The sequence below is a fragment of the Canis lupus genome, chromosome 6, assembly GCF_048164855.1.
Source record: "Canis lupus baileyi chromosome 6, mCanLup2.hap1, whole genome shotgun sequence".
NCBI classification, from domain to species: domain Eukaryota; kingdom Metazoa; phylum Chordata; class Mammalia; order Carnivora; family Canidae; genus Canis; species Canis lupus.
In genome coordinates, this window is record NC_132843.1 from 4,641,233 (window position 1) to 4,654,824 (window position 13,592).

General features: G+C 38.4%; 1 protein-coding gene across 5 annotated transcripts in view; it reads left to right on the forward strand.

Annotated features, from left to right (window-relative positions):
• Window positions 1–13,592, forward strand: part of PIEZO2 (piezo type mechanosensitive ion channel component 2) — a 440,944-nt gene that overhangs the window by 156,586 nt on the left and 270,766 nt on the right. For all 5 annotated transcript variants that reach the window (XM_072828696.1, XM_072828697.1, XM_072828693.1 and 2 more), the window contains exon 3: window positions 902–1,027. In XM_072828696.1, the coding sequence (XP_072684797.1) occupies window positions 902–1,027 (126 nt within the window). The remainder of the gene's footprint in view (window positions 1–901; window positions 1,028–13,592) is intronic.

Sequence of the window (13,592 nt, forward strand, 5' to 3'; positions counted from 1 at the left end):
TATGCTGCGCCTTTAGTCCCATGCTTATTTGTTCCATAACTAGAAGCCTGTATCACTCTCTTTCACCCATTTTGCCCATCCCTTCACCCCTCTCTCTTCTGGCAACTACTAGTTTGTTCTTTGTGTTTGTAGGTCTGATTCTACTATTATAAAGCCTAGCTTATTATGATGTGTTACACAACCTTGTTAGTTCAGTTGGTTAGCAGGTATCTTTTAATAATTTATGTCTATATTCATAAGTAAAACGGGCTTATGATTCCTTTTTGTTTTCTACCCTTATTTTATTTTGAATTTGTTTATTTATTTATTTTAAAGATTTTATTTATTCAAGAGAGAGGGAGAGGCAGAGACTCAGGCAGAAGGAGAAGCAGGCTCCATGCAGGGAGCCTGTTGAGGAACTCAATCCCAGAACTCCGGGATCATGCCCTGAGCCAAAGGCTGACACTCAACTGCTGAACCACCCAGGCATCCCTTATTTTGAATTTAAAGTTTTTCTAACTTTGTAAAATGGTTTAGGCAACTCCTCTTCTTTATCTACTCCCTGAAACCACTTTTATAAGATAGGGGTTGTTTGTTCTTTCAACTTTGGCAGAACTCTTACAAAATTTTCTGGGCCCGGGTCTATTTTTGGTTCCATTTTGTGGTACTTTGTCATCCAATAAGTAGGAAAACATATTTCTTTAACATTGAATTTTTAATCCATGTTAGTCATATAATTTTAGAAAGGGAATAAGATAGCTTTACCATTAGACTAATAATTAAGAGAGTAATTGTTACACTTCTAAGTGTGTCTATATAACAGATTAGGCAGAAATAGGATCCTTGTGGAATTCTACAAAGGTCAGAGTGAGTGTGTTGCATCTGAAGCTCCCTCAATGTCTCTGTGCTTCTTACTTTCTAGGACATACGGGCCGGTTATTAAAGTCTCTGTGCTTCACCAGTCTTTCCTTCCTGTTGCTGCACATCATTTTCCACATCACATTGGCTAGCCTGGAAGCTCAACACCGTATTGGACCTGGTTACAACTGTGAGTATTATGGTGATTTTTTCTTTCAGATTATATGTAAATAAACCTATGTGTCATAATGGCCATAGAAATCTATACACCAATTACATGATAAAATTCATGATCATTCCTGGTCATTTGGCAATCTGTTCTATAGATACATATAAAGAAACTGTCATGGAAAATAGTGAGTAGTGTAATGCAAGCAACTTAATTAGTGAATCTTCAACAAAAATTAGATATTAGGCCTCTATCTGTATGCAAGACATTATTACTGGGCTTAATCTAAAAAATCAAGATTTATATTAGTCTCTGGAGCATACAGTACAGCTAGGCAAGACATGTAAAATTTCTAACATGATTAATATGAGTACAAAAATCAAATAACATTATATGACTATGACCTCAATCCTATTCTAGAGCATAATGTAAGATTTCATGTGTCTTTATGGGAAAAGCGTAATGACACAGTTTCTTTGTTAGGTGGGAATTTTTTATTGATACTTATAGAAAAATAATGTCTTATATGCATTATGTTTTGAAGTTATGATCTGACAATGTCAACATCTATATTCTTTGTCCGGGCAGCATATCATGTTTCCAAAATCAACCTGCTATTAATAAATTCGACTTCAATTTTTTATAGAATGTTTGATTGTCATTTGAAAAAAAAAAGAAGCATTTCAAGTAGATGGAACATAATCCTCATGTTTTAAGTTAAACCTAAAGAAACCCCTGACATATTTGAATTAGATTACAGTAAGTTTTAAATTGTCAGTTTTCCTCTGAGGAACCCAGTTGTGAGTTTTAAATCTCCTGATCTCTCATAAAGGCAAGCACAAGTAATAGAAAGTAAACCTACTCTTCCCAGTAAAATAACAAAGATCAAAAATTCTTCATGGGTCAAAGACTTTTTACAGAAGTATGGTGAGAGATCCTTTAGTAAAATCCATATTTATAAATTATTCAATATCCTTCAGCATATAACTTTTAGAAAGCTACACTTCAGAGATATAAATTTAGTATTCATTTTGGCCATTTTATTGAGTTCAGAATTCATTGGATGATAATGCCTATCAAAATGGTTTTGTTTTAAAATCTGTGATTTAAGATGTGGCTCTTGTTTTTTAAGTTGGGTTATAATTCATATACTATAAAATTCACCTATGTAAAGAATACAGTTGAGTGGTCTTTAGAATGCACAACCTTTGCCACTGTCTGATTCCAGAACATGTCCATGCTCCCCTCCCCATGGAACATTTATTCCCCATTCCCTCTCCAACCAGCCCTAGGCAACTACTAATTTACTTTCTGCCTCTGTTAGATTTTGCCTGTTCTATACATTTCATCTAAACAGAATTGTACAATATGTGACCTTTTGTGTCTAGCTGCCTTCACCGAGCATGATGTTTTGAAATTTCATGTTGTAGCATGTCCTACAGGACTCCAGTCCTTTACATGGCTGAATAATATTCCATTGTTAAGATGTGGCTTTACTATTTGGTGAAAGTCACTTCGTCATTCAAAACTTGATAAAATAAAATGTTTAAATAATGGTACTTTAGTTATATTATAATGATACAAAGCAATTATTGTATTTGACCAGTTTCAGATTTTTTGTATTTAGTAGAAATGTTAGCAGCAGTATTTTCTTATGTTTCTCAATCACAAATCCTTTGGATACATGTTAAGAAGGCATTCCTGAGATAAGGAAAGACTTTTTTAACCAAAAATGTTGTCTGAATAAAAGACTGTTTCAAGGATAATGAGTTATTCATCACTGGAAGTGTTTAATCCCAAGATATTTTACAACTCATCAGATTTTTAAAATTTGAGTTTATAAATATATATCTTGTCCATTTCTACTAATGAATTTAGATGCTGGGTGATATTGTGGAAACAACGGTACTTGGAGGGTATCTAGATTAGGAAGTGCAATTCCCCATTTCTTTGACCCAGAATCTAGGCATTTCTAATTTTTTATTCAAGGTGATGATTTTTGGGGTGTCTGGCTGACTCAATCAGAAGATCACACAATCTTGCAGTTGTGAGTTCAAGCCCCAAGTTGGGTATAGAGATGACATAAATAAATAGAACTTTAAAAAGGATAATTTTACACATTTAACAAAAATAAAAATAAAAATGTAATATGAAATGTTAAAACAATATTCTCATTCCACATTTATAAGTATATTTACCCTATGTATGGCCTCCCCCATAAGGTACAGACAGGTGGGAAGACATACATACTTACACACATACACACAAAAATTTGTTTTTCTCTTGTCTCCTCTTTCCCAGGCAAGGATCCAAATTACCTGGCCCCTTTGAATGGGTCCTGCATTAATGCCATGAAGAAGTCTGCACTTCTCAGTGGTGAAGGTGTAGAGGCCATCTGGAATATAATCAGTAGTCAGAGTTGACCTCTTGACATAAGCATTCCTTACAACTCAGTCTTGGGGAGTTAACTCTGCCTTTCCTAACCTCATATCCTAAGTATCTGGCTTCCAGATACTAAGATATTTCCATGTGTCTCTCTCAGAGATATTTTTATTTGTGCACAATTACCATCTACTGGCCGCCTTCTCTGCAGTGAACTTGAATATGTCCTGATCTCATACACTGTCCTCCCTCCCTTTTTTGATATCCCCATATAAAAATTCTATTCTGTTCCACAGAGAGCTGATATAATGGAAGTCATAATAGTAAACTCTATTTCTACCAAGTTAAATTCGAGTGTGAAGTTTATTCCTACAAAAATTAATATTCCAATTTGCAGTTACAATATTTTTGATGAGGTCACCAAGAGAGAAGGGATGTGTTAAAGACTGAGTTAGGAAAGAGGATGTGAACCCTTTACTTTCAGTCTCAGGCACCTTGAAAGTGAGCTTACAGAAATCATAAATTTCCTCAGAGAAACGAGTGATGCATGTAACAGCATTGGCTCATCGGGAGTTACAGATTTTTTTGGTCCAGTTTCACGTGTAGTATTTAAAAGTAATACATTCTTGAAAAGGGATAAAAGGGAAGGGCAAACAAACTTCAGAGCTTTGCAAACTATGTTAGTCCAAGATTGACACAGACCAGGTTTTCAGCCTCGAGCATTTTTTAATGATCAAGTTATATAAACTCCAGAAAATACTGTGAGAGTGGGTAATGGAAACACTGACTTTTAATTTAGAGTTGACTTCACTTCACTAATGTTATTGTTCCTGGAGCATTTGGAGTTTTGATTATACCATCAGAGTTGTAAACACAAACTCAGTAGTTTGATATCCCACATTTGAAGGGGAGCCTTTTTTGGCATCTGTAGACACAAAGCAGCACAATTTCAAACAAAAAGACAAAAAAAAATGTCTTGGCCAGCAGGACTGTGCAGTTTGAATGCTTTCTCTCTGTTTAAGACACTGGTAAATTAAAATGCAATAACCCACACAGGTCAGATTTCCCAATCATTGAAGTCATATTCAAATTCAAGACCACCAAGTGCTCATTTTTTATGTTTAATTTTATTTTCCTACCTACTCCTCTCCCCATTTAAAACTCACATACCTTCACCCTCATTAGAGCAAAAGCTCCCAGGACCCCTCAGGAATCTAAGTCACATATCGGGGGACAACAGTAGCATTTATAAATATTGAGTCATTGAAAGTTCTCATTCCCCTAGAGCCCTGTGAATATTAACTGGCAGTAGTAAAGATTTTTTCAAAATGGCCTATTTAGTTTCTGACTAGCTGGCAGGTTTGTTAAAGGTACCATTGTGCAGACCTGAAACTTAACTCCCCATTCCCTCTTTCTCTCTCTTTCTTCATTTCCAAAACGGTGCTTATAGGTAAGTGAGGAAATCTATGGGGCAGGAGGTACCTCTGTAAATTTTCCTCAAACATGTGTTGTGCCGCTTACTAAAATATTTTCATTCCATCAAAACTATACTATTTAAATAAATAACTATACTATTTAAATAAATGTAAACCCGGTTTCAATTATGTCATTACAGATTCCATAGAAGTAGTTTGTTTGACTCACTGGTGGATGTGTGGCAATGTTAGTGAAATTTCGGGGCCAGTCTGGATCCTTGTGCTCTGCTAAAGCATGTTATTGATTGAAAGAAACTTTTGAGTCCAAAACTATGAAGAAAAAATTTGTGGTGATAACAGGTACTATTTGTAGAGCACCTACTAACTGTCAGACCCCAGGGATATTTATATTCCTTTTCTAATTAACGATTCATTTTTTGTTGTTTTTGTTCTAGATGAGCTTGAACGTTCTTAAGTAGGGCACTCTGTACACATGACCCAGTTCCATTCTCTGAGCAAGTCTTTGGGGTGGGTCAGGCTGTACACATGGACAGCTGTGTACTGCCTGTGGGGTTCCCTGAGGAGGGGGGTGGTAGCTGCCATCCACCCTAGGCTCTGAGCACTGGGCTGGCAGCCTCTTCCAAGCTGGATTAAGCTGGGCACAGGGGATCATTTTTTTTCCTACAAAGAGGCTGTCTGCTGGCCAAGCCTTGCCCCTGTGAGCTATATTCCCCAGGGAGTTGACTTTCTTTTGAATAAATGCAGTGCCTGTCAGCTGGTGGCGCTGAGGTAGGGATGAAGCTAATGAGTGATGAAGGAGGGGTGAGGGTAGCATTGAGCATGACAGTGAAGAAATTGACTCCAGGAGAGCAGGTGATTCACCTAAGCTGCCCTATGTCTGAACTGGATCTGAGCACTGACCTTCCTGGCCTTCCACTTTCTTTCCTTTTATTTGGGGGAACTCCTTATTTATCACCTGCTTAGGGTTGTTTCCTCCATTGCACTTCTTAGGACTTTGGATTAGTCTAGTATCACAGGACTTGAAGATGTTTCTGATATGTCCTTCCAGTATTTCCTTTGCTTCATTCAGTTGTAGTATTCACAGTTAGAGTCATTTCCCCCTAAGGGCAGACTCCTCAGATCACCTGCTTTCTACCCCTTTAGGAGGAGGAGCATCTAGAATTCTGATTTTCCTCAGTAGGAGCACAGGGCCCTGAGCCTAGAAGCCCATTGACCAAGGGGTTATTATAGGCTTTAATAGTACTTTATCCTGTTGCTCTTCTGTGCTCATAACATATGAGGGTCCCCGTGCTGAGACCCAATGTGTGAAACATTAGCATATGATGAAAACACTGAGGGACAGACTTGGGCCTGGCAGTTCAGCATCTCACCTTGATGACTGTGAGGTGGAGGCTTAGAGTGAGCTTTCTGATAGACACTCTGCTTTTTGATGCCAGTGCTGACTCAGCTTTAGCACATGTAGCCAGAAATTCCATCAGTTGTCGTACTCATCACTAATTGTGTTAATTTCAGATATAGACCCCTAGATGTCCAGAGTCACCTGATGAGTCCATCTTTGTATAAATAATCCCTATGGATAGTCTTTATTTTTCATATTTGACACAATACTGTGAAGGAAGAGTTAATATTTATGAAGTGGGAGATAAAATAGGTAAAAGGAAACTAACTCTGTGCTTGCTTTAAGAGTAATTTTTTTTAGAGTAATTTTTGAAGTCACTTTCTGCTGCTTGCTTTCACATGGAAGGTGGCCTGGAGGCCCCAGGAGACAGCATCTGGAAGTGCCTTGATTATCCTTCTTTTCTTCTCTTCCCTGATAGCTTCCTGAAAGGGCATAGTGCCCCTCAATGCAACAATTAGAAAAAAATCCAGAGCAAGTTGATTCTCTGGTCATTTGTGCTGGGGTGAAGGTATTGGTCTAATTTTCTCTTAACTAAAATAGTCTAAAAGCATCTGGATCATCCATATACCTTCCAATCACATCTATTATAAGTGCAGTTATCCTTAGGTGTTATTTCCCTCAGCCCCTGGTAATTGATGCAGATTGCTTTTTCCATCCCCCAACACACTTAGGCACGTGCCAGCCTGTGATGGAACCTGCTGCTCAGCTCTGTGGGCAAGGAAGGCAATTCCAGTCTAAGACTAATTTATGATCTGTAGTCCCTGGATGGGAAGCATTGCTGAAAGAGAACTCTGGCAACCTGAGATTTGATGGAAGCTCCTTTCTTGGAAGAACAAATACAGTCAGTTTTTCCTGCCAAAAGCCAGAATTCTATAGACAACAGGGAGGATTGAGAGGATGGCAATGCACACATGTGGAAGAGAAACCCCTTCAGGATGAAAATCTCTTAGGCCAGTACCTGGTCGATATCCTGATTTCTCTTGGAGTACTAGGCATGCAGTGCTATTCAGTTTTCAGAGTGTTTTTCAAACAGAATATAGCATTTTATTGGGAGAAAGACTTTTCAGAAGAATTACTTATATTATTCAATATAGGAATAAATGTAGGATCTTATGTGACTGTGGGCAGGTACTCATCTGTGCCTCAGTGTCCTTGACTATAAATCTAACAGTCTACCATCTCAAAGGGTTGTTGTGGCGGTTCAGTTAATACAGTGCATGCTCCTAGAACAGTGCCCGACCCATAGTAAGCGCACATTAAGTATAAGCTATTATTATTGCTGTTCATTATTATTAGAGGAGTCCAGTTTCTTGCCCAGGGTTATGCACTACTGCAAGGTAACAGAAGTGCTCAGAACTAAATCTTGTCTCCAAATTATACTCACATGGATGAAACTTTGAAATTATGAAATGTAGGAAACTTACATGGTACCAAATAATTCTCTATTTCAATCTTTATCCTAATTTCCTACTAATTCTGTTATATTTGGATTTATACCCCTTCCACGCTGTGTGGCTGAAGCCCTGGATAGTAAGGTGAAATGGTGCTGGTTGGAAGGTGGTGTCAATGACCTGCATGTTTTATGACCTGCCAGTCTCCTTCAGCACTTTATTTCTCTTCTTCAAGAACACCCTCCTTACCAGCCCCATGGCTACAGTTGATCTGGACTGGTGAATACATTACTGTCCTCTCCCCATTCCCTCCCTGCCACAAAGCTTGTCACCCACCCCATACCCTCCAGCACAGAGGAATAAGTACTAATATATCATTCACTATTTATTACCCTTTCTATGTTATGGAATTTTAGACAAGACAAAGGATGAAAATGTTAGGAAGAGAGGTGCTAACTTTCTTCTTTCTTTCTTTCTTTCTTTCTTTCTTTCTTTCTTTCTTTCTTCTTTCTTTCTTTCTTTCTTTCTTTCTTTCTTTCTTTCTTCTTTCTTTCTTTCTTTCTTTCTTTCTTTCTTTCTTTCTTTCTTTCTTCTTTCTTTCTCTTTCTTCTTTCTCTTTCTTTCTTTCCTTCTTTTTTTGTGAACTAACACTTTACTCATATTATTTCACTCAAATCCTCCTATGTCTCTTAAAACAGACAGGCTCTCACTAGCACGTTACTGACAGTGACGTGAGGATCAGAGGTGGGGAGCATCTTGCACTAGGTCACCCAATTAGTGGTAGTGCCAGATTTCAAACTGAGGTCTTCTGTACTCTATAGCTCATATTCTTTTCAGTGCCTCATGCAACCACGTGGGTGTGCAGGGAAAATTTTATGGAGAAATTGGGCTTTGGTTAATTCGATTCTGAGAAATCAATAAGGTTAGAATACATAAATTTGGGAGGATCTGCTTGGGGAGAGGGTAATTAATCTGGCATAGTCACTCTACATAAAGCATTAATGGTTGGTAGTATGTTTTACTTGGTAAATATTGGCCTTTAAAACTGCCTTCATCCCCAAGAGTGAGCAATGTGGATTCTACAGGCCTGCATGTTTGAGTGCCTAGGGGCACATTTACCAGGGGAGATGCTTATTTTTTACTCCTGCCCGACCCACTGCTCCTACCTGCCTCACTTCTGGTGGATCCTGTGTCAACTTGCTAACAATGGACACCTTTTGCTCTGTGAGTGGTTTTAATCTGTATTCTTCAAGCCTGAGAAAATTGGAGGTGTTTTTTTTTTTTTTTCTGAAGATGTAAATCAGTCAATAAATCAACAAAAATATACGGGATGCCTTTTGTGTGTGGAAATCTCTTTGCCTGAAATGTGAACCCCTGAGATCCAGGATCCTGAGGCTGTTTCCAAAATGACACATAGTGTAGTCTAAGCTGTTCTCTACACCGCAGTCTTTCAACTATCTGAAGGCAGCAATGATGTCATATCTAAGTGTTTTTTTCAGATCTGTCTTGAGTCCCTCCCCTCTGCTATCTGCTCAGCTCCTCAGGATCTTGTGTGTATGTTTAGATAAGAAAGCATCAGTGTCTTATCAGTAGGGTAGCTGCGGCTCCATTAATGCCAAAAATTATGAGGCTGTCACTTTCCTTGTTCTAGAAACAGTCCTTTTTCCCCATCAGCTAAAATTATGGGTCTGTCATATTATATATTTGCCATGTAGATCTTTTCTTACCTAAAATACCCAGACTCTTTCCTGTGAAATCCAACTTTCCTTAAGGCAGATGTGCCCCTATCCTTGCTTTGGGATTTTGATTCTACTTGAGTAGAACTCTTTCTTTACCATATGTCATCCCCATCTCATCCCTAAATGAGGTAAAATTGTCTGTAGCTCCTGGCACAGATCAAGCACCCAGTAAGTCTTATTTTCCTTCACTCTTGCTTCCACCTCACCATATCTCACACCCTGCTTCTCCATCATTTTTTTAAATAACATCGTGTTGGTTCAAAGTTTTGCTATAAGTCAGTATTGGTAATAGCTTCCATGTCTAATTGCTCCTTATATAGGTCAGTCACAGTTTCTGTGTAATATTTCAATTCCTCTTAATTCAGCAAGGTGCTTGCTATTTTACTCATTTATGGATAAAGAAACTGAGCAGCAACAGAAGAATTAGGTCCTGATTAGATTAAATAACAAAGTGAGAAATGTGACAATAGCATGCAGGGTCCCGAGGATGGTTCTGGCTCTCTGAAGCCTGTTATGATGCAGGTCAGTGGGCTCATCTAGACAGAGGAGGAAGAGGTACAGCCAAGGCAGAAAGACGACCTCACCAGCTTTACTTCTCCCCACTCCATGGGTGTTGTTTCTGCTTCCATTCCCCAATCCTGCAAAACGCCAATTCCCCATCTATATCTTTGCTTTTGTTCTTCCCCTGGGGGACTGTTCTTACCCATACCACCATCCCATTCCTTCACTGGACCCACCCTTCTGTACTGAGCTCCTCCTCCAGGAGGCCTGGACCAACTAGATCAGGTGCCCATCTGCTTCCCAAGTGCTCTAAGCATTGGTCACTGGTCTTCTGGTGCTGAGTTATAATCACTGATTTTATATATTCTTCCATTAGAGTATGATCATAATGAGGGCAGGGACTATCACATTTTGTTTATTTCTGTAACCCGAGACCCGAGTACCTACTGCAGTGGCCCATAATGTATAGTATGCTGCTCCGTATTTATGTATTGAAGAGAAAAATCAATGAATTAATAGCCACACACACACACACACACACACACACAAGAAATGAAAATGTGACAAATAGGAAAGGGGATAACTCTTGTTTTGTGACCAATTTTCAGTGGAACCCTACCCATCAAAGATCAAAGTGGCTAAGCCACCAATGAGAACAGCTGTCATGCACAGCGTCCCCTCTGCCGGGAGCTTACTCCCCTAGCTGTCTCCCATGTGCCTCCTGAAGATCCGACTCTTACAGTTGTTGCCGTTCCCCTCTTTTCAGTTCAGGAGGAAATACAAGAATGATCCTTTCACTTGAGGGCTTTTGTTTCTGCTTAAAAATCATATACCAAATGAAGCAACTTGGTATTGATTTTCTTTGCAAAAGGAAGTCTAGATTCCCATTTGGATTTGGGAAAATTGGGGATGAATGTAGAGAAAACAAGGCTGGAGATACCAAAGGGGTGGGGGGAAGAGGAAAGAGCTGTGAGAGGTGGGTGTGCTGTAGCAGAGAGGCCTCATTAATAATTAGGGAGGAAACAGAAGCCTGTGAAGGATAAAAGGCATACCATTCTCCTGGAGCTCATTGCGCCCAGCCCGTGCCCACTGGTCATTGCTGTAAGATAAATCACAGGGAAGGAAATTTAAAATGATTTGGAATCGATTGTGTTTGCTTAAATAACAATTTCCCTAACCTCGGTTTCATGATGCAGCATTTCTAGTGTAAATTATTTACCATAAAAGCACTAAGGCAAGTCTGTGTGGTATGGGAGTAAACTTAACTTCAAAGTGATAGGCAACATAAAGCTATAATTGTATGTTTTGAAACTCATGGTGTAGCGGAAGGATATTTCAAGGGCAGAGTGGAAGCAGCAGAATTGGGCCACATATTATCATGACATTTCAGACAATATTAATCGTATGACACAAGTCCAGTCATTCTTCAGACTTACAAAACTGATACATATCTTAGGGCTTTGGTAGGTGGATTCATAAGTGAATACCATTTCTTCCTATAAACAGAAATTTGGACTTAGAAAATCCCTCTTGATTTCATGTATTGAAGATATATTTCAAGGATGCAGAAGCTCTGCAAAGACGTTACTAATGTAATTTCTCTCTTACATTAATTTTTAGAGACATTTAAACATTTCCTGACATTCCCATTGTGGGTTATGGGCATATATAGAAGATATTACATAGAATATAAATACTCTAAAGTGTTATGATACACTTACAGACAGATGTTTTGCATAATTGCTTTATCATTTATTTTCTGAAAAAGTATTTGCTTTGCAAACGTGTCACATCGATAACTATGGTTTAAAATGCTTTTCTTTAATTGTCTTTTTAAAAAAGATTTAATTAATTAATTTATTTGACAGAGAGAGGGAGCACAAGCCTCAGGGGCAGTAGGCAAGGGAGAGGGAGAAAAGCAGGCTCCCCACTGAGCAGAGAGAGCTCAATGTGAGGCTTGATCTCAGGACCCCGGGATCATGACCTGAGCCAAAAGCAGATACTTAGCTGACTGAGCCACCCAGGCACCCCTTCTTTAATTATCCTGCATGGTTATTTACTAATAATCTCTAGTTTTTGAGCAAGCAATCATCTCAAAGGGCCCCAAACCATTGTTAAGAAACAATGCAGTGGAGGAAGTATCAATGGCTGGTTTCCAAAAATTCTTACATAGTGATTCTGTCTTCCTCACTGCCAATGGGGTAACAAAAACCAAGCCAATCATGACATATAAACTAGACTAATCTAATCAGGATAGAGCATGCACAGATTTCCTTCTTTTTAGTTTTGCAGAATAAGAATTTTCTAATTGAGAAATTTAGAAGAATGCTACATTTAAATTATAATGATGATAATTATTATATTTTGCATTGTCAATTTTGAAAATATTTTCCATAAAGTAGATACCTTAACAACCACAAAGAAAATTAGTTTTAAGTAAGTTAGGATTTTCATAATCTCACAATCTTGTCACATATTAATTTATTTGATAACTATTCATTAAATCCTTACTGTGTGCATTTATTCTGTTGGTTGCTTATCAGATAGCAGCCAGTAGACGCCACAGGCTCTGCCCTCATGGACTTCACAGTCTGCCAGTGGAAGGTAGTGTCAGACAAATAAGTGAGTGACAATAATAGAGTGTGATAAGCACTATTATTAAGGTGATACAAAGAACTATTGAAATATACATAGTCTGTACCTACTTTAGCCTGGGATGGGAGGCTCCCTGAAGTTATGTTGAAGCAGAAACCCAAAGTGTGAGTACATTTCCTTAAAATCTATGTCCCTGTGACTGACATTAAGCCTGGGTCGCCTTGATGGAAATCGGAACTCTTTTTTGCCATGTGCTATGTTTCCACATTTCTATACCATTTTTATAAATATTTCATTTCTGGCATAATTTTTCTTCATGTTGGTACGTAAGACCATCCCAACTTTTTCCTTGGAGGGTTTTGATTTTTGCTGTTCAGTACTGTTGGTGAGCAGTTATACATGCAAATCTGTTGTTTACTTCCTTAGGATAAATTTCCAAGAGTAGAATTACTATGTCAAAGAATTTAAATTCCTCTCCTGAAGCAGATTGCTTATCAATGTGCTTGTACCTTTTGGAATAAATTATGAATGGATGGATAAATAGATAAGTAAATAGCTAGCTAGCTGGTAGATAGGTGGGTAGATTTTTAAGGATGTATCATAGACTTTGAAGCCTTGGAACACCGTGAGGCCTCAGAGAAATCCTCCCTCACAGCCTCATTCTGACATACACATGGCCAGTGAACACATTAAAAATGCTCAGCATTAGTCATTAGGATTATCAAAATCATACCCACGATAAAATACTACTTCACACCCACTAGGATGGCTGTAATGAAAAAAGGCAAGAAGATAACAAGCATTGGTGAGGGTGTGGAGTAATTGGAACCCTTAGACACTACTGGGGGGAATACACAATGGTGCTGGAATATAATTTTGTAGTTCTCTAAAATATAAAACATACCTCATAATTGGCAATTCCATTTCTAGGTATATGCTCAAAAGAATTGAAAGCAGGTGTTCAGATACTTATACATGAATATTCATGGTTATGGTATTCATAATAGCTAGCCAAGGATGGAACAAAACCCAAATATCCATCAATGCGTGAATGGATAAACCAAATGTGGGGAGGGAGCAATGGGGGATGACAGTTTAATGAGTGTGGGATATTCTTTTGGGGTGATGAAAATGTTTTAGAAG